Source organism: Neodiprion fabricii, chromosome 5 (assembly GCF_021155785.1).
Source record: "Neodiprion fabricii isolate iyNeoFabr1 chromosome 5, iyNeoFabr1.1, whole genome shotgun sequence".
NCBI lineage: Eukaryota > Metazoa > Arthropoda > Insecta > Hymenoptera > Diprionidae > Neodiprion > Neodiprion fabricii.
This window is the reverse complement of record NC_060243.1, coordinates 2,191,014-2,215,372: the sequence shown is the minus strand read 5'-3', so window position 1 is coordinate 2,215,372 and position 24,359 is coordinate 2,191,014. Positions and strand designations below refer to the sequence as shown.

Below are 24,359 nucleotides of genomic sequence, written 5' to 3'. Positions count from 1 at the left end.
GGGGAGTCGGATGCTGGGAAGGCTGGGAAGTGACAAGTGCGCTTGGAGGAAGCAGCGTCCATCCTTTTCTCTTTTAATTCTGTGCCGACTCCGGTGATTTCAAGTCGATTGTTCAGTCGTCGAAGGGTAAATGAAACAGAGCGAGAAAACGGATCGCCGTTACTTAGCGAATAACCCGTCGGCTAATACGGAGTAAACTGAAACTCCAATATTTACGTTCTCGTTACGCAGACGTATACAAAAGGATCGCGGTGAGGGGCGGAGGGGAGGAGGACAGACACACCGATACTCTTTACGGTGTGCGGGCGGAGCTGTATGAATTCGAAAAATGTTCCCACGGTCACGTCGAACCGAGTTGATCGCCACGTTCGTCCCAGTTCATCTTTCGCGGCGCTCAGCGTCCTGTGAGAGCGGCCTTGACCGTTGACCGTTCTATTTACACCATTCTCATCTTCACCCACTTCACTCGAACCTGAAGGATCGAGGAAGATGAGTGGGCACGCAGTCGTCGTGTGGGAATGGGAAAATCGACAAGCTAGATGGAGGCCGTACAGTCCGGCGGTTTCCCAGCACCTGGAGAGAGCCCATTGCAAAAAACTTACCAGGGTATTCTTGAACGACGCAGATCCGAGCCTCGACAGGTATGAGAAAATAAAATTTACACTAAAATGGCAATGGATCATTTCTATGAGCTCTGTCATTTTTTTTACCATGCAGATTGCTTTGTATTTTAATCGTACCCTGATATTCATATTTTATCCAAAATCGTATTTACCGTAAAAGATTAAAACTGACCTGATCTTATCCCACCATTAGATGCTAATTGGAACGATTCTCTATTGAAAATCGGAAAGTTGAATTCTTCCTTCCTTGAGTTACCAAGAGAAGATGATATAAATTATTGAATAGTCTGAATATTTCAGCTCGATTGATTCCACGATGCTTGGGATTTAATAATAGCAAGCTTGAGAATTTCGTTCCCTGAAAAATCGCCACATATTTCTGCGTACACACTTGTATTCTTCTCAGTATTGCTTATTGGGTATTGCAAGGTCTTCTTGCTAGGACTTGATTAGTTTTCGGTGTATTTTTCCATCTGTTATGAAAAAAAACGACAGTTTCGTCTGTATCAGATACTACATCAATCTGAGGACAAAGACGCAGTGCAGTGACGATGGCACGGAAACTCATAACGTTAGGAGAAAATTTTACTTGCCTGGATCACCGGCAGGAAAAGGTGCCAAGTGGGAATGGGTCGGTGACACTGACGATTGGCACACTTACGACATGGAGGTCCAGTGCCTCATAGAGGAAGCATGGGCACGGGTGCGTTTAAAAAATTCTAAGATGTAACTTTTCTGGTTCGAATATTTATAAATCGTATAAGAGCAATATTTCTCTTAATTAATTTATTACCTTTTGATTTTTCCAGGGTGACAAAACAATTGACGTTTCCAAAACATACCTCGGCTTTCCTTACATAATAAATTTTTGCAACCTTACTCAAGTTAGATGTTGCACAGGTTATGTACGCCCGATCAGACGTATACAGCAGGCACCGTATCCTTTAGTGAAAGTTGCGCTTGAGGAATTGCCACCGACTACTGGAAGAAGAGGACTAAATGGAACTGTCAAAAATCCACATGCTAAACCAACACATAAGAAATTACCCAATGGGACTGGAAAGAAGAGTAGCAAGAAGGTAACGCAAAGTGCTCGATGATTGATTAGTAAAGTAGTTGAATCATCTCATAAAATGGGTTTGAAAACCTTTGAAAGCTTACATCAATACGAGAGTCAAAACTTGATCAGAACATATAATGATTTCAAGCATAACATTTTTTTAGGGAAAACATGGCGATACAGGACCAACAAACATTGCTCGTGTGATATTGAATAACTTGAATATTTTCGGTAATAAGCATGCGGAAAACGTGCCAGTAGAAAGCACTACAGAACCAGTTCAAAAACGCAAGACACGGGATTCCAATTTACTAGACATTGATTCAAGCAGCACCAAAAGTGGTCGGCGTCCTAGCGTTGATACAGTATCCACCTATCTCAGTCACGAAAATTATGTTGATTTATTAGACAGCAGTGTAGGGAGTGACGATGCCTTCAAGGATTCAGTTATTGGTGAGCAAGAAGCTTACTCAACATATTGCAAGAAAAAGAGTACATCCAACATTAAGGCCAATCATTCGTTTCAGGTGTTGTAGTCGAAGCTCCTGATGTCATATCTCAGTATGTAAGGGTGGTTGAAAGTGCCGGTGCCGATTCGTGTCCTGTTTGTTTGGGTTCTCCTGAGCCTCTGACAGTCGAGTTGACTCGGTGCAGACACAGGTTACACCTAGCGTGTCTAAACGCAATGATTAGTTCACAACAGCAACCAATGTACATACAGTGTCCAGTGTGCCGATTGATATATGGAGAAAAGAGAGGAAACCAACCTCCAGGGACAATGAATTGGACCAGAATACCGCGGCCTCTTCCTGGATTCCCGAACACGAACACAATTCAAATAACTTACGAGTAAGTAGGCGTAACATTCTCGCAAAACTGACTTGATTTCATTCGGTTTTCTCGATTTTACGCGTTTCTTGTTGTGTTCTAGCATTCCATCAGGAATTCAGGGTCCTGAGCACCCAAATCCTGGCCAAACATACTACGCAGTTGGCTTTCCTCGAGTTTGTTATCTCCCCGACAACGACACAGGCAGAAAAGTCCTAAGACTACTGCAAATCGCTTTCGAAAGGAGGTTGATCTTCACCGTTGGACGGTCAGTGACTACGGGCCGAGAAGATGTCGTTACCTGGAACGAAATTCATCATAAAACTGAGTTAGGTCCGTCGACCTCGGGACATGGGTATCCCGATGCTTCATACTTGGAACGAACGCTCGCGGAACTCGCGGCCCAAGGAGTTTCCGATGGCCAATCAGTGACTGGTTTCTACCAAGAGCTTCATTGACTCAGGTATTTCGACGTTTTCGCTTTGCGAAAATATTCTTTAGATCAGGGTTGGGCTGAGCAGCTGTGCAGTTAAACTGACGAGAAAAGACTGACTGAACAAGAGGAAACAGTCTGCCAAACAAGAAACCAATTTTTTTTCGTGGTGAATAAATTCTGGCGAATATTAATACTATTTGGGACATGCAAGATGGTCTCAACAATGCCTTACGTATTATACAATAATTAACGTTGGCGTAATAGCTTTAATTTGCAATTCAATATTAATAGCTTTATATTATACTTGCATATAAGCGTGAGAGCGTGTGCGTGTGTGCGTGTACGTTAGTATGTGTGTGTGTGTGTGTATTCCGTACATTTTTTTTCAAGTTTTTTGAAATATATTTCTCAAATTTTGTGTAGTTAAATGGATCTGCAGCATTATATTCGTGCGGTTGTTTTTAGTCTGCTATAATCTCGAAATGTTAATTTACCTTGCGTTAAATTTTAAATGGAACAAAATACTACGAGGAGAATGATGATCCGTGCTTCCAGAAAAATATTATATACTATATACATATACGTAGATTTATACTCCATCAAAATGGTATTAATGAAAATTGATATATAGATATATTTATGATAGAAATATATTAAATAAATATAACAATTAGTATAAAATATACAAATTACACTTTCTCATCACATTGTAATTTAACTAATTTCAGATTCAACCAATAACCAACCTTTTTCGTTCTTCCTGTATGTACCTTGCGAGTGCCGTGTTCGGACACTAGCAGATATTGCACAAATTTCAACATACTGACAGATACTTCAGTCAGGTTGGCAGATAGACGGTCAGGGCCTACTTAATCACAATCAGAGAAGGGACCCAAAGCTTTGGAAAGTCTGAGAATTCTCCGAATAGTGCAAATCCCGCAGAATTCAAAGCAGATACAAAAACAAGTACATTCATGCTATATCTAATGATTTGGGATACTCAATTCTTTATGGTATACCCCAGTAGCGTTTTTTGGTATCAGTATAGCCAGATGATATACATATGCCAACACAGATACGCATTATCGGGAGCATTATTATGAGCTTGAATTCTAAGTTGAAATTTAAAAAATACATATTTTAATCGGCCCAAACTCGTGAAGGATATCGAAACGACTTGGACACTTTTTGGTAATCCGTGGTATAATTCAAATTTCTTGGCGCCGAGAACGGCGGCAACTCGGCAAACATACGTGGCGATGTTCGTTTGCAAGTCATGCGTATATAAATTACCAGTGAGTTAATTATCACAAAAGTCAGGGAGTGAGAAAAAAAAAAGAAATGGCAGAATGTTGACAATTGATTATGTCTCCATAACATCATTTAAAATGATCGCCCAACGGTGTGAAGTAAGGCCAACTCTGTCACATTGTGATCAGGGGGACTCCAGATATGCTCAAGATGGCCGAGGATTGATTGTTCTGATTTAAACGAACCCTGTAAACGATGAAATTCTAATATGATAATATTCGGAAATTTCTCTGAATGTCTCTCAGATTAAAGCATTGAAACGTGATTGGTTTTTAGTTGGTGTGAATCATTGTGATCAATGTGACTCTGCACCTAAAATTGTCAGAAAATAATATCGAGTCGCGAGGCAAAACCGAGCCGTCTCCGTGTGACAGCGGTTTCCGCTAGGCGCGAAATTGTTGCGACACACAAGTAAAGAATCACTCGTGTGTGGGGAGAGTGTATCTTAACAACAACAACAACAACAACAACAATAACTGTAACAGACTTAAACTATATTCGTTGTTAATTGATACGCAAAAGCTTTTCATCCGTTATTGCTAGCATAAATGAATAAAGTTAAGGAGCACCATAATTGCGTTCTGTGCGATTCGAAATTAGATTCCAAAGAAGCTCTTCAGGAACACTTCAGGTAATCATAATATACCTTTATGTACCTCACTCTTCGCGGATTATTCCGTTCGTTTACTCTTCTATTATTTTATTTTATTTTATTTTTTTTCTAATTTTTTCTGTTATTTAATAAATCGCCCTTTCTTCACGTCAAAAGTTACACTTTGTTGGTTATGTTTTTTGCTTACTCCCGTACTGTCAGTCCGCCGTTATGTGACAGATTAATCACGGAATAAAGTAGCTTGATGGTCGAAACACAAACAACGACGCAAACAATGTACGAATCAAATAAATTGATCACTAAAATAATTCAATATTATTTAATATATTTAAAGATTTTGACATGTAAAATTCAGAGTGTATGGGTAAATTGTGATTATGGAATTATGGTTCTTTACTGTTTTAAAATTATAAACATCCTTTCCTATTACAATTATTATCTTTTTGTCATTATGAACAGAAAACATGCCAACAAGGAGATTGACGCACGGGGACGGCCGTGTATGCAGAAAACTAATGCTGAAACACGATGTGATATTTGTGGACAATCATTTGATACAATACCTGCCACTATAAGGCACAGGTTTAAGGTGCATCCAAATTCACCGACGAAGTTTTACTGTCCTTACTGCGGTATGCAGTTTCCATTAAAGGTCAGGTTTGTTTTTACTTGTTTTTGAGATCTTTGGTTTCTCACATTCCACACTTCTACGAATGATTCTCTTTTCTCATTTTTTGATCATATTTTTTTAATAATTATTTTTTTCCAGACTCACCGAGATAATCACCAAGCTACTCATGACCCTGAGAGCAGTACAAATACAAATCATCACAAGTGTTGCAAACAATGTGACGTTTTGTTTTACAATGGAAAAGCTCTGGACTATCATTACCGATCAATTCACAAGAGGTACTAATATTCTAATCTCATAATCAGTATAAGATGAAAAAAAAAAGGTTCAACTATAACTTGTTACGTATGCCATCGATCTTTATTTATCCACATTAATTTAATTGAGCAGGTTCGATTGATCTAAGACTTTATACGGCAGTAACACTTTTCAATATAATTAAACGTCATGCACATGTGTTGGTCGGATGTAAACGAAAATGGAACATTCAGAAAACTTCGTTATCATGTGGAAGGTTTGCCAAAAATTTTCAATTTCCAGAATGGTTCATCTCTTTCAACCAATACTGACGCCACCACCGAGTAACAAAATCAAAGTAAACTCCATGAATGATGCGTTGAGTGCATATTATTGCCATTTATGTGGAGCAGAATATGTTATAAAGTTCAATCTTCAACAGCACTTGGAAAACGCACACACACAGGTAAGTGATGCGATCAATCGTGTTTTCTGCTGCCGAATTTCGGTTTTGTTTACACCTGACCGAAACGATAGCGTGATTCGAAAACTGGTACGATTTTATGACCAATTTTTATCATTACCGCAGGAGGAGAGAGAGACAGTTCCTGACCACCTAATAAAATGTACTACCTGTGCGGCTATATTTTGCAGCAAGAGAGCATATGACGCACACAACATTTTTCATCAGCCTGAAGATCGGTATGTTACGTCGGAGCAACAAAGACTGCAAACTGTGACAAAGGTCGATCAAGACTTTGATATTAGTAGGGTTGAACCTATCGCTGATAAATATCTCACAAAACATATGTCTCCAAAGAGACCTGCTAAACGTTGGCCAGAGGTGCGTACATTACATCGAAATTGGAAAATATCCGACACATATTATAATTGGATGATCTGTTTCAGAAAAAAAAGGTACAGCGGGTCTCGAGTAAAAGAGTCTATGGTGATTTCACCTCCTCTGAAGAAGACGATGAAGGCCCACACCAGCAGCAAATTGGAGATGAAGACTTGAGTGACTCGAGCGACACTAGTGACTCCAAAAGTGATTTACCGCTGGACCAACGAATAAAGTCCAGTTAACCGAGTCAGAGTTGTGCAGCCTGAACGACGCAGCCTTGTTACCCACATTATTATTACTAAATAATTATCGTTTGAGATAAATTATAGAGGCCGAGAAAAGTACTTAATACGCCCGAGATAACAGAAATAATGATAATAATCAGCTCCCTTCTTCACCTAAATATGTTGTAATTAGTTTTCTTTGATTGTGCATTCAGAGTAGTTTTGATGACAATTCATCACTACATGGTCATGTTGAATAGTTAATGTACGGAAAATTACTGGCTAAGCTATTAGTCGATTTTTCATTATCTCTTTCTTTATTTTATTCCGAGAAACAAGTTCAATACAACGGATGAGAATTAAAAAATACCAAACTCTGAATGTGCTGAGCATATCGTTTTGCGTGATACATCTGTAACACATAAATATACAAAGTTGTATCTACAGGGTATTCGAAATTTTACCCTCAATATACGTATTACATAGGCGAGAATTCTTTGCCGATATTGAAGGTATGCTTGGCCAGTTTTGTATAACAAGGTACAGCATGAAAAAAAAAAAAATGTATAAAACTGCCTCAAGCCAAATGGCAGACGAAATTCCAAGGTCACAGATCGGTTTTTTCGCCATGAACACTGTATATAATATTTGCATTCCACAGTTAATCGCTCACGCGTACATTTTACTGCGCGAGTTATTCCTTGGGATTCGCTATCATTCGTTTCACGCCAATTTGTCTTGTATATTTCCATATGTTGCTTAAAAGCAAAGTGTAAAAAAAAAATCGAGCATGCGCGAACTATTTGCAGTGAAATATATTGCGGCGAGTTCAATAGGAAACTGGATGGATGAGAAAGGTCAATCTTTCACCTAATAAGAATCGCAGAGATATTTATGGAATACTCAATCTTCGAGAGGCGGGAAAAGGAGGGGGGAGGCTAGGACGGAGTATTCAAAGTCTTGACAAGAGTTTGCTGGTTCTGAGGGGGGGTTGAGAGACATGCTGCATGTCGATCCGGTATAAGAAGTTGGGTTTGATAATTCTTGCGGCCAGTTCGACGCGAAATGACTGCAGCTCCTCGGGATAGTGTTGGCACTTTGCCGGTCGCGGACGCTCCTGCGGACGCCCCTGAGGCGAAGGCCCCAGGTACGAGATCTCCCATATTTCCATAACGTGCGACATACGCCAATTAATAATTATGCGATGAGAGATCGAGCAACTAGACAGCAATCAACCAGTTACTCTTACCATTTCATTAATTATCATGCCATGTAATCCGGTTTTGAAGGCGAGCCTATAATCACCTACGCGTCCCGTGAAAGTCTGTGTGAATTGCGACTTGTCATCAGGAAAAAAAGAACGATTACAGATTAAGAACTATGTATCTATATGCGCGGAGAGAGTGTTTACATCGATATTTCGAATATGGAACATAGGTTCGAACCATGTGTATAGTTGAGATCAAGCTCATTGTCAATTCCAGATATTGGCACACACCTCACCACCTGTGCCTTGGACGAATTCATATGCGTGTAGTGGGAACACATGGAGATGTTTTGCCAAATTTACAGTCAAAACTATTTCATCAAGTATTTTAATATCTACGAGATTGAAGTTGGTAATGTTATCGTAACGAAACATTGGTGAAAAAATCACTATTTTGAAGGAACTAAGATCTCGAAATACGAGTGTGTTTTGTTTTACCACGGTTTGCTGATTTCAGACAATTCAACGAACGCGAAATAACGGTTTTTCATCAGCGCGAATCGTCACGATAACGTTACTAACAACAATGTGTTTAATATCCAACGTAGATATGAGGTGGAGGTCTTTTCTCATTCTTGTCTTGTACTGTGTTATAGCTATCGAGATGAGAATTAAAGCTGAAAACATATGCACATACATACCATACGTCAGCCGTATTTTGTAAAAATGAGAATCAGGTGAATAACAAGCTTATTTAAACTGCCTTTGTATACTTCGTACCTGTGTCACAGATTTTCTATCAGCACGATCATATCTCCGCCGCGATTGATGTTTTTGTCATATACGGTATATTAATTTAGTAATCTAATATACTCGACGACTATTAGATTATTTTGCGGCTTGTAAAAGGCGTTCTATCGTTGATATAATATCATTGATAGCTGACTATGAACGACTTCATAGCGATCAGAACGGATAGAAAAAAAAAATGAATATGGTACAAAACAAAAGCAATGAACCTGAATGATGTTCGACAAACGTTTCAAGGTCGTGTGGTTTACTGGAACGAAATGCGATACAACATTTTTCTTCTATTTAGTTTGGCTTGTTATAATAATTACAACAATTATTGTACCGCATGAGTTGTATTGGAATTGATTGTTACGTTACGGTAACGACGAAGATTCGTGGAAGCAAACTTGCTACCTCTGCGAAAAATACATTCGTCTGGATGAGGAATTGATACCATCAATGCAATTCAGGAAAATGGATATTCAACGTTGTATATTAGACGCACGGTACTTGATGAATGCATGAATTATATATCTCTGGGTCTGTAAACAATATATGTAATCCTATCGCGAATGAGCGAGTTTTGAATGATTGCCATACAGCCTATTAGTTTATTACACAATCTCGAAGTCTGATGTATGTACGATATATTATTTGCTTATCGACAACATTCAGTTGCGTCGATCTGTATTGGTGTTATACACCGAGTGAGATTACGTCCGTAAAAAATGTGCGAGTTTGGATCTCGATAATTACTTATATTTATTAAATAGAAGCTGGAACTCAAATTCAACGATAAATCCTCCGTGAAATATGAGATCTCTGTACAATGATAGCGTCTTAATCATCGTCGATCGGTGATTAAAACGTCAATGTTTTTTAATTCCTTGTACACATGTACATGTACCAAAGTGATCTAATAAGTGATCTGATTTTTGAATTTTTTTTTATTTACGATCTTTTCATTCCATTCGATCAAGCCGATACGTACTTTAAGAATATTTTTTCCTTCACTAGATGATAGAATTTTCTTGTAACATATGTACAATTTATTTATTTGTCGTCGAATATTTTTCCCTTTGAATGTCGTTACTCCTATATTTTTTCATTCGAATCGACTCTGACCCTGCAGGGGGATTTGGCGTAAGGCATCTTGAGATACTGTTGATGTTTTGTGGTATGACCATTGCCTACATGCTTCGAGTCAACATGTCTGTGGCTATTGTGGCGATGTCCGATTCCTCAACATCAAATCCAGACATCGAGGTAATTACTTGTAATTGTAATGACTTAAATCTAGTTTAACTACTTTGAACTACATTTAATTCATTCATTACATTATAGGTTTATATTCATACCTACCATCGATTCGAGTTTTTTTTATAATAGAATAAATTACAAATCTGAGTATAAATATGAAACCGGTTGAATTCTCTGTCTCGTGATTATCGTACAGATAATATATTCTATAATTATACCCCGCTCATTTTTTTTCGTTAATATTATGCATATTATAGTGTATTATTACACTCGAGTTGTAAGAACTGAATCAGACAAGAAAAAAGAATCATCTTTGCAAAGTGCTCGCGCTCTTTCTTTATTGATCTGCTATCGTACAACGGAGATTTGCAAATGCGATAGGTACGTATGAATACATACATACATACACACAAGCGTACTAGGCTAAGGTGATCAACTTTTTAAAGTGTCGAGGCTAGGTAAATTGGGTCGCGAAATTATGTCCTGAAATTGAACACTTTTTTTTCTTCCTCATTTAAAACGATTTTCATCGGATCGAATTATAATCATTTCTAATTTGAATTTTAGATTCCTTGTTATAACGGTCTGGTGATTTTTCAATCATACAGTTTTGAAATCGTCCAATCAAGAAGCTGATTGCAATGCCGCAGGTGTGTGCATGCGCAAGCATCCTCATCGATATTCCCACGCTTCTCGACGATTGGTACATTTGATATTCACTGAATTTAAATCTACATAGCAGTTAATCGACATTGTTTAAGCACAATTATCGTTAGGCACAATGTGAGATGTACAAAATGTCCAATTTAATAACCCCATTTCACAAACATACTGATAAATTAATTTTTCTCTCATATCCCGCAGGATTTTGGCTGGGACTCGTCGACGCAATCGTATATACTGAGCTCCTTCTTTTGGGGCTACGTCATAACCCAGATACCTGCAGGCCAAATCGCTCACCTGTGGAGTGCCGCAAAACTTTGGTCATTATGCATGTTCGTTTGCGGGGTTGTCAACATTTTGATACCGGTTGCCGCCCGTGTCGGAGACTGGGGTGCCGTATGCGCCTGCAGAATCGTCATGGGACTTTCCCAGGGCTGCGTTCTTCCCTCCGTCCACACTCTTCTTGGAAAATGGGTTCCGCCTAACGAACGTGCACGATTGGGTAAACTGCGAAGATTTTAAAAGATTTTCAAAATTACCACCCACAAATTCAGGTGTAAAATTGGTCACTCAAAGTACGAACTTGACAACGTGCAATGCTGAATGGACACTTTCGGTGTTCAATTTTAGGTTTGAACCCATGTAAATTTTTACCGTAGCCCAAGTCTTTTCCCCGTGTGCGTCTCGTATATATGCAAAATTCTTATTCTCTTTAATTTATTTTCATAATTTGTATAAGTCATTATAAGATTCGACGAAAGTGGAAAAAAAAGTAACAAACTGGGCAGTATAAACAACGATAATATCACGTGTTATCTGCTGTGTAATGTGAGCATCTTCTGTCTTCTTCATACGTATATTTGAATATTTTTAAGGATAAAGACAAAAAAAAACTGAAGAAAAAAGAAACTTGATAAAATAACTAAATGCGATACAGCTATAAGAGTATGTACGTAAACAAGAGATTAACGCGGCATGTTATAGCTGTAGAATGTATTAAGAAATCAGCGTTCATAAAACCTTTACGTTATATAGGTTGCGCGTGCGATTTGCGTACATTTCGTATCGCAGACACGGTTACATAATTTTTTGTTGTTTTGGAATTGCGTAATCTCAAACAATTAACTTATGTCGTGTTAACTGAACCTAACTCACCTGTAGACACTCGTCTACACACCATGTCATGCCATTCGAGAGTAACGTAGATTTTTGTATATTTTTTCTTCATTAAAAAAAACCTGAAACGATATCAATTATCAGGTTCTCTTTTAAATTCTACTCAAATGTTTTTCACACTTCGAAATAGGATAAAGCTAGAAGAAAAAAAATGAAGAAACTGGGGGGTCGAACGTCAAGTAAAGTATAACAAGTATACATGTTTTTGTCATTTTGCGCTGGTATATTGCAATTATATCATTAACCTTGGTGTTATCGTTATGATCATGTCATTAAAAATTTTTATTTTCAGGAACTTACGCGTACGCGGGAGCGCAGTTTGGAACAGTAATCGGACTTCCGGTTTCTGGACTTCTTGCCGCATCGTCGGCCGGATGGCCGAGCATCTTCTACCTCGTAGGTGCGATCACCATCGCCTGGTCTGTCGTCTTCTTTATCTGGGGCTCAGACAGTCCGGCTCGTCACCGGAGCATCAAACCCGCGGAGAAAGACTACATCGAGACAAGCCTCGGGCAGGTCGATGTGCAAACGGTAAATGGAATTCATTAAATTACTGCTAATTGCTGCATCAATTCGGTTTGCGCTACTCTGTGAACATGCAAGGAAATGAAAATTATTAATTCATTGTTTATACATTCGGCAGCAACATTCCACACCGTGGATAAAGATAATCACCTCAGTTCCTGTTTGGTCTTTGATCATCGTTCACTGCGGTCAAAACTGGGGCTATTGGACATTGCTCACGGAAATGCCTAGCTACATGAATCATATTTTGGGATTCGACATCTCAAAGGTAATAATTAGGAAACGCTGTATAACGTTTGATCAATACGTAAGGCTGAAACGACGAAAGTAGTGATATAAAGAGAAATTTGTGTACAGATTCCGATATCAACATCTCACCGACATTTTTAGCTGCTTCACAGCTCAGACACAAACTCTTTTTTTGGGGTAAGAGTAATCCCTATTCTGGTCGACTTCATCGATCATCGAAAAAATATCTTTCGCTTTGCGCTCTACGTTACCATTGTATCGATTATCAGAAAAAAAGGGTTTGCGCCTGAGCTATGAAACAGTTAAATGTCGGTATCGGGTGCTATACGCAGAACTTTCCTTATATTACTACCGATGATACTCCAGACCGAGTCGGCTAATCAGGCCTTTGAAATCAATTCTTTTTATTTTCAGAACGGTTTCATCTCCGCGTTACCTTACCTGGCTATGTGGCTGCTCAGTTTTCCGTTCAGCTGGTTTTCTGATTACGTGATACGGCGCGGCTGGGTTTCACGAGCTGTTTCAAGGAAGGTCTCGAACAGCATTGGGCACTGGGGTCCAGCGGTCGCTTTGATGGGTCTCGGCTACGCGACCGCTGAACATACCGTGATCGCGGTTGTCATTCTCGTTTTTGCGGTCGGATTAAACGCCGGCTCACTCTGCGGTTACCAAATCAACCACATTGACTTGAGTCCAAACTTTGCGGGGACTTTGATGGCCATCACTAATTGTATAGCGAACATTATGTCCATTGTCGCCCCTCTAATTTGCGGTCTAATCGTTACCGATCTCGTAAGTAAAAAGATTCGTGTTTTTTAAGCTATAATTATTGTTCTATCAGAGAATTTCCCTAAGTCATTTTTAGAACAACACATGCAAACTTGCTTCTTATACTCCCCGATTGTAAATATATTTTTGTCATACAGACGGACCTCACTCAGTGGAGAACTGTCTTCTTCATCTCGGCAGGAATCTATATCCTTTGTAACTTGGTGTTTGTCTTGTTTGGAAAAGCTGAAGTCCAGCCGTGGAATGATACCGAGGTGAAACCGGATAGTGGTCGGTATCGTTATTTTTTTTTTATCATAAATAAGTACCTAATATAGGTGTACCTATTTATACGTGTGTTGGGGTTCTTAGTCCGGAAAGAAAATCCTAAAAACTATGTGCATGTTATCTAATGTTCATTGTACATCTTGAATTCTACAGAGAACGGAAGAAATCAGAGCAGCAAAAAGACCGACGGCAAGTCTGAAAATAAGTAACAATATGGGACGCGGAATTAGCTGAGGCGGTCTTCTCTACAATTTTCGGTAATACTACCTGACAGTATTATTGCGTACATTTATTCATCAAGTATGAGCACCACTCAAGTAAAATACTTACGAAGCTCGACTAAAATGCAATTCTGATTTCCGTGTGAGAGGAACGAAAACGCGTGGGGCAAATTGTATAATATACAAAATGGAAGAACCTGCAACGCTACAAGTCAGCATTAGTCAAGTATTTAGTATGCCTTACACAATAAAGCCAAAGTATAAAAAAACATAAAGCAAATTTGTATTTTTTTTTATGTAATTTTAATAAACCAAAACACTGTGAATGTGAATCAGTATATGATCAGTTTTCAATGTAGAGGGTAAAAAATTAGCAGATTCAAAATTCTGATACGGATAGATGATACATTACTGCAAATTCTTGATCAACTGACAAGTGAAAGGGATGTTACACGTTTGTTTGTGAGTAGTTTTATTATCTTTAAGAATATTACATGCACCGATGTACTAAGTTAATTACCGTATTGTTCCGAATATAAGCCAAAGTTTTTGGTCGTTAACAGCACCCGTCAAAATCCTCCCCGTTTTATACGCGGACCTGTCTTATGTGCGGGTAATTAAGACAAACACTCTGATGAAATATTGTCTCGGAATTAGGGGTCGTCTTATATGCGGGGTCGGCTTTTACTCTGAACAATACGGTATAGATCAATGTTTTTATTGAAGAAAAATGAGGTTGATATATAACCGTGACCACGTAAAGATGGCTGCTATCGAACAATATACATCCGTTTCACCTGTCTCTGTTTATTACGAGCATACATCTATATCTAATATCAAATATGTCAAAGATTATTCATTTACACCGCTAACTCATTGAAGTCTGAATTACAATCAATATGCGACGCTGTTTAAGGCTATTCCTTACACCTTAATTGGCTGAAAATAGCCTCGTCTTACTTTTTTTTCTCTATTTCTTCATTCTTCTGTGTGTTAATTACTCATCGAAATTACAATCTGTCGGTATTTGTCAAGCAGACATCCGAATAATAATACTATTTGATTATACTGCGTAATATAGTTAGTTATACTAAGTAATATAAATGATAAAGTCATAAATAATAATGTAGAATATTTCATTTGTATGATTAGAAATTCGCCAAAGCCTTAGTACATATGCATCTAAGGAAGCAGGAGGACATTGTCAACTTTAATATCACCACCAATGCATGCAGGGATGCAAAGAGAGACAGATGGAGAATAATTGGCTTGAGTTTAGGAATTGATATGGGAGCGAATTGAAGAGGAGAATTATCAAAGTCTGGAGGTGCCATTCTACATTTTTGAAAAATGGCAATTCCAGCCGTTTTTCCTTATCCTGTTTAACCTGTTTAGCCACAATCGGATGCCACAGATTCCAATCGAGTGACTTCATGAATTGTACAATATCATAAACTGACACTGGTTTTGTACGTATTATACGCTTTATCAGCTCGGTAAACGTGTGTACATGCACACATCGTTGCATTCATACAGGACAGTTATGAAAAAATAATTGGAGACGAATGGGCTACACTGACAATGAGTATAGTTACGGAGTCACTGCAAGCAGCATGCAGCCACCTCCTCTTTATTTTAACATTAGGATCACCGCAGCTCGATTGAATTATAAAAAATGCAATCGAGACAAGTATTTCTGCAATGCTTGAAGCAATATTTAATAAATATACCCGTAGTACGCTATCTACAGTTCGTGAAGTATATAGGAAGCATGATAACTACCGCACCATTGGTGCAGTGTACATTTTTTACCTTTCTTTTCTTCCCTTTAAGTGTTTGCGATTATAGTTAATTCTCTGATTTTCCAATCAATAATGGAATACAATATTCTGTCAAAATCTGTAGTCTCCTGTATTCGTTGCACGATTCTGTTTGATTGACAACTATTGCCATGTGAATGGACAAAAAGAAAGATCATTACTGCAGTGTTAGCAGCGATTACGACTGCATATTGTAATTGTTGTATCATTACTGTTATCATCATTATTGGGTATTCATTTTTGTCTGTGACATTGAACTAAATATTCCTCATAAGCCGTTGGTAAAATTACAACTATAATAAGCTTGTCGCGCTATAAAATACTTGGATAGAAATGGAACTTCCAAGGTCCAAGAGTCACACGTAACGCGTTGTACATGTAACGCTGTCGCAGAGTCAGTATGTATTCCTGATGTACGATTTCGAGGTTGACACCCGTCGTGGTTTTTTAATTAGACCAACCGTTTAGTGTGGAAAAAATACAAATAAATCGAGGATGCGCAAGCAATAACATTTCAAGTATTACGTCCGATTCCCAGCTACTTAGCAATATCGCGGTAAATGCGAACAACTTACTTAGAATAATAATTCCACAAATTACTAAATCACCGTGTTTTTTCTTACGAAAGTAATGACGGAGTGACAAAAAAAAAAATTTCCACTTATACCCGTCAACGCGTTAAAATTCCTCACCGCGCAACAACCGGAGGACGTTACCCTGGACTCGGGCAACCCCGCGGTCAGTTCAGGAAATTAAACAACGTCCCCTGCAAGTGCCTCGAGTACGTCGAGTATTATAAGCTACAGATGTGGTTGTCGCAGGTAACTTTGCGGGAAGGTGGGAGAGATTCACTGCTGGTCTTGATATAAAGTCGTCCCGCAGGTTGATTCAATCGTCCTCTGCAGCTGCAGCGAAGAACTAGCGGCGTTTCCCCGTCCGGTGATCGGTTTTTTAATTTTCTATTCTGAGATTTTTCTCGAACAGTGTTCCTCCTGATTTCTTTCATCAATTTCGTCCCGGTAAAACATCGGGGAAATTGTATTGTCGGGAAATGGCACCCCAGGCAACAGCTTTGAGTACCGCGCCTCCTGCATCCGCGGAAGATGGTACCGTCAAGTCAAAGACCCAGGGAGTCAAACCGAGCGGTGAGTTATACGAATAATGTGTGATTTCTGATGGAATGAAATCATTCGACGAGAGGTCGCGGCGAGAAAGATTTTTTAATCCTCTAAAACTATTGTCTGTAATAAGTGTAATAGCTAGAGTCATAGTTTCCAATGTAGTGTATAGAGTACCAATGTATGTGCGCAGTGCATCATAAATTTCGAGAGTTTTTAACGGTTAGAGAGTCGGAGATAAAGATTCTTTATCTCTGTACTCCATTGAGCACATACGTATCATACAATGCCTCTTCATGCTGCAAAGTCATCTTATTGTGCAAAGTCTGAAGATGATCTGATAATAATCGAACACTATAATTGTCAACAAACAGTTTTTCACAGTATCATGCTGATTTCCTCATATAATACAATAAAAACTTCTTCGAATACCTATATGATCTACGAGTCAGTCGCAGGACTCGTTGACAATTATACGTTTCAAAAACGTTCGCAGGAAATCACTTTCAATGGATTGCCGATTGTGTCCTTAAGACTTAATTTTTCATTTTCCACGATTAGCTACCTTCGGCTCGAGGCACTTCCAAGCGCTGCTCATGTTCCTTGGACTCTCATGCGGCTACACGGTCCGAGTGAACATGTCCGTTGCGATCGTCGCGATGACAAGTGACGAGGATACTCCAACTAATGGGAATTTCGACGTGAGTCCTCGGAGAACGATATTCCGCTGTATATGGTAAATGGCCGTGATTACCGAACGCAGTATCAATAAATCTCTTTCCCCCCATCCAGACGTACAACTGGGAGCCATCGGTGCAGTCTCTCATCCTGAGTTCCTTCTTCTGGGGCTATGTGCTGATCCAGGTACCTGCAGGCCTGATCGCCCAGCGTTTTGGGGCCCGAAAACTTCTCGCCATCGCCGTATTCATCTGCGGTGGGATCAGCCTTCTCATTCCGGCTGCGGCCCGATACGGAGGATGGATATTCGTGTGCTTCTGCCGTGTACTTATGGGACTTTGCCAAGGATGCGTTCTACCCTCGCTTCACACTCTCTTGTCCAAATGGGCTCCACCAGAGGAACGCGGCCGCCTTGGTAAGTCTCACTTCCATCATTGTCATTTTCCGCAAGATTGACAGAAATGAATTACCTCATCTGCAGGTACACAAGCTAGGTCGGTTAACATATAATTTTATTGATCTCTCTTACGTTATTTATTCGTTTGGAATTTCAGGCTCGTTCGTCTACGCTGGTCACCAATTCGGTACCCTAGTCGCGCTTCCGATATCCGGATTTCTTGCCGGATCCTCGGCGGGATGGCCTAGTGTATTTTACCTTTGGGGAACCGTGACGATCGCCTGGAGCATATGGTGGTTCTTCTACGGTGCCGACAGCCCAGCAAATCATCCGTCGATCTCGTCTGAGGAGCGTCAATACATTGAGCTCAGTCTCCGGACTTCGGACTGCCAAGACCAGGTGAGACTACTTGTGAAATATGAGCACCTGGTCACGGTTTTCTGCAGATGTTTTACCCAAATTTTATGTGCAAACATGACGAGAACAGGAAAAAAGACATAGTTAAAAAAACTATCTAGCGCCGGCCTTCGTTGCAGGTCGCGAGTCTGTAATATACGTTAGCTACTCACCCGCGATAGCTAGTTGTCAAATGTGTTGAACATGTGTTGAATGTCAATTGACTTTGGCGTATGCTGCATTATTGCGGACACGTATAAATCCGAGGGTAATTAGAGCCGAATATTTTCTTGCCTCACTCGGAAATCTCGCACCTTAGTACGAAAATTATTTAATCAATTAGAGCCGCATAATTCACGCGTCTATTTCCAAATAATATTCGCACCTTTCTGGAATCATTTCCATGGGTAACAATGATACCATTCAGTCTATTAATTATTCCCATCAATTTTCACTTTACCCACATCCCCTTCCAAGAATCGGACTCTCAGTTGTTTATGCATACATGCATTAAAACCTTTATTTTTTTAAATATTTCCTTATCCGAACTTTGGAATATTTCGACAGGTGTGAGTTGCTGGTACACATTAGGCGTTTTTTTTTTTTTGTTTATCCCGCGAGTGTTTGCAAATCTTGTACATATTATAATTATTGACTTACGCCAAATTCCACTGCGCTATCAAGCCAGCAAATGCGGCTCATTGTCATTCGGTGAATCAATAAGTCTCTCTGTCTGGATGCGGTAAAAGTACGTGATTTTAAACGAAAACTTGTTTTCTCATTTTTCCAGCTTCCCGAAAGCGATCCGACCACCACGAAGGTAAATACGGGGTCTCGTTACAGTACCCGATTTATCAAGTGCATGTCGATTAATATAATACTAATTTTGTATACCAAAAATATGCAACTAATTCCTCACTACCTTATTCGACGCACTGATTGTTATCTCAATTTATTCTGCACACGTTTTGCTCACAAGGCTGTGGAACTGTTGCCTATAAACACTGTCATGCTTAGTAATTTTCGAGCATCATTACTTGAATTTTTTTAAATTTGACTCCAACGAAAGCCCATTGCTGGATTCGGGGTGCTAATATATGTCAATAATCCTTTCTCCATAGCTATTTTTTCTATTTGATTAATCATTTATGACCGAACATGTGGAATTTCAACGTCTTATACGTGTGTACGTATGCGCATGATGGCGGATAGATTTGCACGATTAGCTAATTGCGAATGTATAATGCATGTAGTATATACCGACATACGTACGTCTCAATAACTCTTCGTCACCTTAGGTTCTTTCGACCCCGTGGAAGGCGATATTTACGTCACAACCGATGTGGGCCTTGTTAGTCGTCCACTGCGCCCAAACGTGGGGATTCTGGATGCTGCTGACGGAAATCCCAACGTATCTTCACGCCATTCTAGACTTCAACATCAAAGAGGTGAGTGCAAATAACGACGAACGAGATAACTAGACCAGACTTACAGTCTCGTGTTCCGATTGACTGCGATCGAGATCAACTGGACCGATAAGCGCTTTTCGCAGGAATTAACCGGATAATTGCAATTGTATGGCACACATAGTCGCATAATCATTGTTCAATAATTGATATAGATAAATACTTGGCGGATTTACTTCAATTTTTTTTTTTTTTTTTTACCCTCTTTTATCAAATAATCATGCAAAGCGATGCGGCAAAGAGTCGACCCACATTGCCCTGGGTATATTTAATCATCACTCGACGTATGTACGTACATCATACATAAATGCCTTATATCTATTAGAGAAATATCTGGATTCCGGTATTATGCAGTTTTGATTAATTATTAAAGAGTTGCGTGAGGAAAATGTTATGAATTATATGAATTACACAATCGTGATTTAATTGTGTGGCAAATGGAGTAATCTTAATAACCTGCGGGAGAGTTCCGCCTGTCTGGAATACCTCGCGATTCCATATATGCCAACGTACACTTAATAATGTAAGATACGATCATCGGTAGCAAAATATTCCGAACAATACCCCATTTTGCAATGCGAATTGCGAGATTTATTATCGATTGTAATGATTTATACGACGACAGGATATGGCTTGTTCAATAAATTAATACAAACGTGCGTTAATGCAGACGACACACCACCTGGAAATATCGTCGCGAAAAATAATAATTGACGTCACGGCAAACTGAATTAACAACAATTTTATCGCCTGTAATATTATCGGAAATCAACGACCGCAACGAGGACGCGTTCGATCGTGCAGCGTATTTATATATATATATATATATATGGGTACGGATATCATTCTAGGTATACGTGTAACATATCATAAGTCATATGTATACGTATACGTACGCCTGGAAGTAACATTGAACCTTCGCCGAGGGCAGAGATGTGTCGTTTGCTTCGCGGAATGTAACGCGGATTGAATTGAAACGCCCGGGTTAACCATGTCCAGAAGTTCGTTTTATGGCGGTCAAGTTCGTATGATACACGATACGCGATCTACCGAAGGTAACTCTGGTAATTCCTACTCGGAAAGGATCAACGGACACGTACGTCAATTTATAAGAAAAAATAAACAGCTCCGAAGCGTCGTCAGACCGCAGCGATTATGCCGTCACCTGCATAGCAATCGACCTGATTTCGTAACTCATACGTGTAGTAGTTTCAATGTATAAACCTCGCTGTTCAAACGTGACTTCAGCTTGTACCTAACAGAATTTCCTCCGGCAATTCCACCTATCAGAAACTATAACATTTGCCGATCTTTGTGCACATTTTTAGACCTTCTAATTGAAAACAGATCGAATCCGAAAACTTGTCGAAATGCTCGAACAGCTGTAATGTATGAGAAACGTGAAATCCAGAGGAAAAACTTTCCCTTTTGTTATATTTGATACCTGTAAGTGGATGGAAAACATATAATATACACTGACGCTTTTTGCTCCATGATTATAGAATGGTCTTATCTCCGCGCTTCCGTACTTGGTAATGTGGATATTGAGTTTCCCGACGAGCTACATCTCGGATTGGACGTTGAAGCGAGGCTGGGTATCGACGGGGAAGTCCCGGAAGATCTGCAACACGATCGGTCATTGGATTCCCGCGATTGCCTTGATAGCGTTGGGCTACGTGGACAAGAGCCAAACCGTCCTGGCCGTCGCCATTCTCGTGATCGCCGTTGCCTTCAACGTCGGCACGCTCTGCGGATATCAAGTAAACCACATGGATCTCAGTCCGAACTTCGCCGGTACCCTGATGGGGATGACCAACGGTACTGCAAACATTTTCGCCATCCTCGCACCCCTGATCACGGGATTCATAGTCACTAATCCGGTTAGTATGTATATATGTGTGTGTGTATATATGTATATGTCAAGTTTCTCCTGTTTTATTATAATTGCGAGAATGAAAGTCAAGTGGAAAAACTGGTGTAATTAATTATATTAACCTTCTTTTTTCTAGCACGAAGTCGCGCAATGGAGGACGGTCTTCTTTATCTCCTCCGGATTTTACTTCTTGGGAAATCTGTTTTTCATGTTATTCGGATCGGGTGATATACAGTGGTGGAACGAACCGTCGCGAAACGATTCGATTCCTAACAGAAAAATGTCGGAAAAATGTGATCAAATATCGCCTGCGTCGTACAGAAAGGCCAACGACTCGTTACAGCTTGAGAAAATTTCACATAAGGAGAGATACTAGTCTTGGCCAAAGGAATCGAGGGTCAACGCAGTATGACCAGAAAACAATAGCCATGATAAAGAAACTGCCAACTTTTTTTAAGCATTCCGAAAGTACAAAGCGTCGTTACTTTCCATCTTTCGTAGAGTTATATAACTGGATGGAACAGTGCAAAATCGCTCGACGCACTCACTGCGTATACGAAAATATATTAGGGGGGGCGGGAGGGGGAAGGGGTATTTAAATCAATGGGAAAATGATAAATTATTTATAAAGTAGTACGTGTATTTATATTCATTGTACAGTAATAGAAATAGTATATTACCCCGGATGCAGCATGTTTTGGGGAACGAAATTTGCAACGTATAATTGTATATAACGTAAATCATATTTTGTGTTTGTAATTTTATGGTCAGGATTATAATGTCGGTGTTTGGACCACTAATAGGATAACTGACAACAGTAGAATGTAAGTTATGAAAATGTTTGTGAAAATACAAATATCTTTATGACCTATTCTTGATATTACCAAATTAATTGGAATCTGTATGTTGCTGTATCTAGTGGTTAAAATGAAAAACCAACTCTGAATTACACGTATTCTGGGACTTAATATCTCAGTTATCGATGACACTTTCTAGACTAATCGCACCACAATGAATTTGAAAACGGCATTTAAATAGTCGTAGGAAAAACAGCTGAGAAAATATGAAGAAAATTTTCTCGTTTTTAGGCTGTAACTACTGATCCGTTGCTCATAGCTTATTCGCACTACGCGCAATGGATTCCTCTCGTAAAATTATGTCGATATAGTGTATAGAAAATTTATTTTAAGCATTTCTCCAAATCGGTCAAATTCTGATTGCCAAAATTATAAGGGGTTAGCCTTGCTTTTTGCGATTTTGAGAGCCCACATTTTTTCGTCTCAGAATCGATTAGTACGGCTCTTTCTATACTGATTGGACCCTCAGGAATGCAAAAAAAGACATTACGAACAGCGTAGGACCAATAGCAGAGAAATTAGGAAGAAAATCCTTCATTCATTGGCGGTAACTCTTGATTCGTTGTTCGCATCGTATTCAGATAGCACACAATAGATTCCTCTCGCAAAAGTACGTTGATATAGTGCATCAAAGAATTGTTTCCAGCATTTTTTAAAGTCGTCAAAATTTACACCAAAAATAGAAGTGAAAAAATGCTAAATGTTTGCCTTGTTGACTCTTCGACCGTGGGGTTAGAATGTTTTCGTCTTCAAATCGATTCTAATCACACTTGACAATCCAATAGAACAACAGGGATCGTGAAAGAGGGATTAAAAATATTGTTGAACCAACACCTCAGTAAAAACGAAGAAAATACGATAAAATCTATGTATTTATTAATTCATTTCATTTCAGGTTACATCAAATGGTAACAATACAATATGACACGCATCCTATACTGCAAATAGGGATAAATTACACCTCCACGCAGGCCGAAACTTAAGCTAAACTGACGAACTACAATGATAACCATCACGAACGGCATTTATCATATTCGACTTAAGATGAGGCATGTTGCACTCCTTTTAACTTGTACAATTGGCAGATTTCGTACATAATGTTGAATGACTTTTCAGCATTTCTCTTGTCTTTGAGTTTGATAGAATTTAGAAACTTGTAAAGATACTATACACTAACACCCAACCACTTGTACTAGAATTAAGGCATATTCAATAAAATAAAAATGAAACTAAAACTATTCAGCTATAAATCAGTTCTTTTTCTTGCCCACCTCCTTGACAATCCAGTGCGAATTTGTTCATGTAGAAATTATTGGTCTCATTGTCAGAATCGATTTGTGTGATCCTTTCTTGACCAATTGGACCACCAGGAACTCGGAAAACGCAGCGAAAAGAGCGTGGGACCAACAGGAGAGAAATTACAAAGAAAAAAGCACCTGCTGAAAAATGTCGAAAATACAGGTTTTCGTTTTTTGGCTGTAACTTTTGATGCATTGATCGCAGCGTATTGGGACTGCGCCCAATCGATTTCTCTCGCAAAATTACGTCGGAACAGTGCCAGGAAGAATTGATTCCAGCACTTTTCAAAATCGCGAAAATTTTCGCCAAAAATACAAAGGGGTTAACCTTCCTTTTTTTTTGACCAAAAAATCTTTCGTCTCAGAAGTGATTTGTATGACCCTTTCCCGACCAATTGGACCCCCCGGAACTCGGAAAATGCAGCGAAAAGAGCGTGGGACCAACAGGAGAGAAATTACGAAGAAAAAAGCACCTGCTGAAAAATGTCGAAAATACAGGT

The 24,359-nt window shown here is 39.2% G+C and overlaps 4 protein-coding genes across 11 annotated transcripts; all 4 read left to right on the top strand.

The window, feature by feature from the left end:
- Positions 1-3,913, top strand: LOC124184049 (protein deltex). 3 transcript variants are annotated; one of them, XM_046573400.1, is made up of 7 exons: positions 1-126; positions 232-641; positions 1,119-1,326; positions 1,433-1,702; positions 1,848-2,136; positions 2,211-2,532; positions 2,615-3,589. In XM_046573400.1, the coding sequence occupies exons 2-7, from the start codon at positions 490-492 to the stop codon at positions 2,967-2,969; spliced, it is 1,596 nt and encodes a 531-aa protein (XP_046429356.1). In that variant the 5' UTR covers positions 1-126; positions 232-489; the 3' UTR covers positions 2,970-3,589. The 3 variants fall into 3 exon arrangements, with proteins under 3 accessions (XP_046429356.1, XP_046429357.1, XP_046429358.1); XM_046573401.1 differs by lacking the exon at positions 1-126 and adding an exon at positions 3,676-3,913 and having other exon boundaries at positions 202-641; positions 2,615-2,974; XM_046573402.1 differs by lacking the exon at positions 1-126 and having other exon boundaries at positions 202-641; positions 1,134-1,326.
- A 40-nt stretch (positions 3,914-3,953) lies between these two features.
- Positions 3,954-7,434, top strand: LOC124184059 (protein suppressor of hairy wing-like). Of its 2 annotated transcripts, none has more exons than XM_046573432.1 (6): positions 3,954-4,889; positions 5,331-5,523; positions 5,641-5,780; positions 6,043-6,205; positions 6,329-6,583; positions 6,649-7,434. In XM_046573432.1, exons 1-6 carry the CDS (start codon positions 4,807-4,809, stop codon positions 6,823-6,825), a joined length of 1,011 nt encoding a protein of 336 aa, XP_046429388.1. In that variant the 5' UTR covers positions 3,954-4,806; the 3' UTR covers positions 6,826-7,434. The 2 variants fall into 2 exon arrangements, with proteins under 2 accessions (XP_046429388.1, XP_046429389.1); XM_046573433.1 differs by lacking the exon at positions 3,954-4,889 and adding an exon at positions 5,004-5,147.
- Positions 7,435-7,733: 299 nt separating this feature from the next.
- LOC124184051 (putative inorganic phosphate cotransporter) lies at positions 7,734-14,231 on the top strand. Of its 3 annotated transcripts, none has more exons than XM_046573407.1 (8): positions 7,734-7,954; positions 9,939-10,072; positions 10,931-11,231; positions 12,198-12,436; positions 12,549-12,698; positions 13,094-13,471; positions 13,606-13,738; positions 13,889-14,231. In XM_046573407.1, exons 1-8 carry the CDS (start codon positions 7,873-7,875, stop codon positions 13,942-13,944), a joined length of 1,473 nt encoding a protein of 490 aa, XP_046429363.1. In that variant the 5' UTR covers positions 7,734-7,872; the 3' UTR covers positions 13,945-14,231. The 3 variants fall into 3 exon arrangements, with proteins under 3 accessions (XP_046429363.1, XP_046429362.1, XP_046429364.1); XM_046573406.1 differs by having other exon boundaries at positions 12,549-12,737; XM_046573408.1 differs by lacking the exon at positions 7,734-7,954 and adding an exon at positions 10,634-10,769 and having other exon boundaries at positions 9,936-10,072; positions 12,549-12,737.
- Positions 14,232-14,422: 191 nt separating this feature from the next.
- Positions 14,423-22,672, top strand: LOC124184050 (putative inorganic phosphate cotransporter). Of its 3 annotated transcripts, XM_046573404.1 has the most exons (9): positions 14,423-16,597; positions 16,648-16,921; positions 17,456-17,595; positions 17,687-17,987; positions 18,127-18,368; positions 19,156-19,185; positions 19,664-19,813; positions 21,334-21,711; positions 21,841-22,672. In XM_046573404.1, the coding sequence occupies exons 2-9, from the start codon at positions 16,828-16,830 to the stop codon at positions 22,078-22,080; spliced, it is 1,575 nt and encodes a 524-aa protein (XP_046429360.1). In that variant the 5' UTR covers positions 14,423-16,597; positions 16,648-16,827; the 3' UTR covers positions 22,081-22,672. The 3 variants fall into 3 exon arrangements, with proteins under 3 accessions (XP_046429360.1, XP_046429359.1, XP_046429361.1); XM_046573403.1 differs by having other exon boundaries at positions 14,423-16,921; XM_046573405.1 differs by lacking the exon at positions 19,156-19,185 and having other exon boundaries at positions 14,423-16,921.
- The last annotated feature ends 1,687 nt before the right edge of the window (positions 22,673-24,359 follow it).

Coding starts and splice junctions, on each gene's coding strand:
- LOC124184059 (XM_046573432.1), top strand. CDS start 4,807: ATGAATAAAGTTAAGGAGCACCATAATTGCGTTCTGTGCGATTCGAAA. Junction 5,524..5,640: donor GTATGCAGTTTCCATTAAAG/GTCAGGTTTGTT, acceptor ATTTTTTTCCAG/ACTCACCGAGATAATCACCA. Junction 5,781..6,042: donor TACCGATCAATTCACAAGAG/GTACTAATATTC, acceptor TTCAATTTCCAG/AATGGTTCATCTCTTTCAAC.
- LOC124184051 (XM_046573406.1), top strand. CDS start 7,873: ATGACTGCAGCTCCTCGGGATAGTGTTGGCACTTTGCCGGTCGCGGAC. Junction 10,073..10,930: donor CATCAAATCCAGACATCGAG/GTAATTACTTGT, acceptor CATATCCCGCAG/GATTTTGGCTGGGACTCGTC. Junction 13,472..13,605: donor GTCTAATCGTTACCGATCTC/GTAAGTAAAAAG, acceptor TTTGTCATACAG/ACGGACCTCACTCAGTGGAG.
- LOC124184049 (XM_046573401.1), top strand. CDS start 490: ATGAGTGGGCACGCAGTCGTCGTGTGGGAATGGGAAAATCGACAAGCT. Junction 1,327..1,432: donor TAGAGGAAGCATGGGCACGG/GTGCGTTTAAAA, acceptor TGATTTTTCCAG/GGTGACAAAACAATTGACGT. Junction 2,533..2,614: donor ACAATTCAAATAACTTACGA/GTAAGTAGGCGT, acceptor GTTGTGTTCTAG/CATTCCATCAGGAATTCAGG.
- LOC124184050 (XM_046573404.1), top strand. CDS start 16,828: ATGGCACCCCAGGCAACAGCTTTGAGTACCGCGCCTCCTGCATCCGCG. Junction 17,988..18,126: donor AGAGGAACGCGGCCGCCTTG/GTAAGTCTCACT, acceptor TTGGAATTTCAG/GCTCGTTCGTCTACGCTGGT. Junction 19,814..21,333: donor TAGACTTCAACATCAAAGAG/GTGAGTGCAAAT, acceptor CCATGATTATAG/AATGGTCTTATCTCCGCGCT.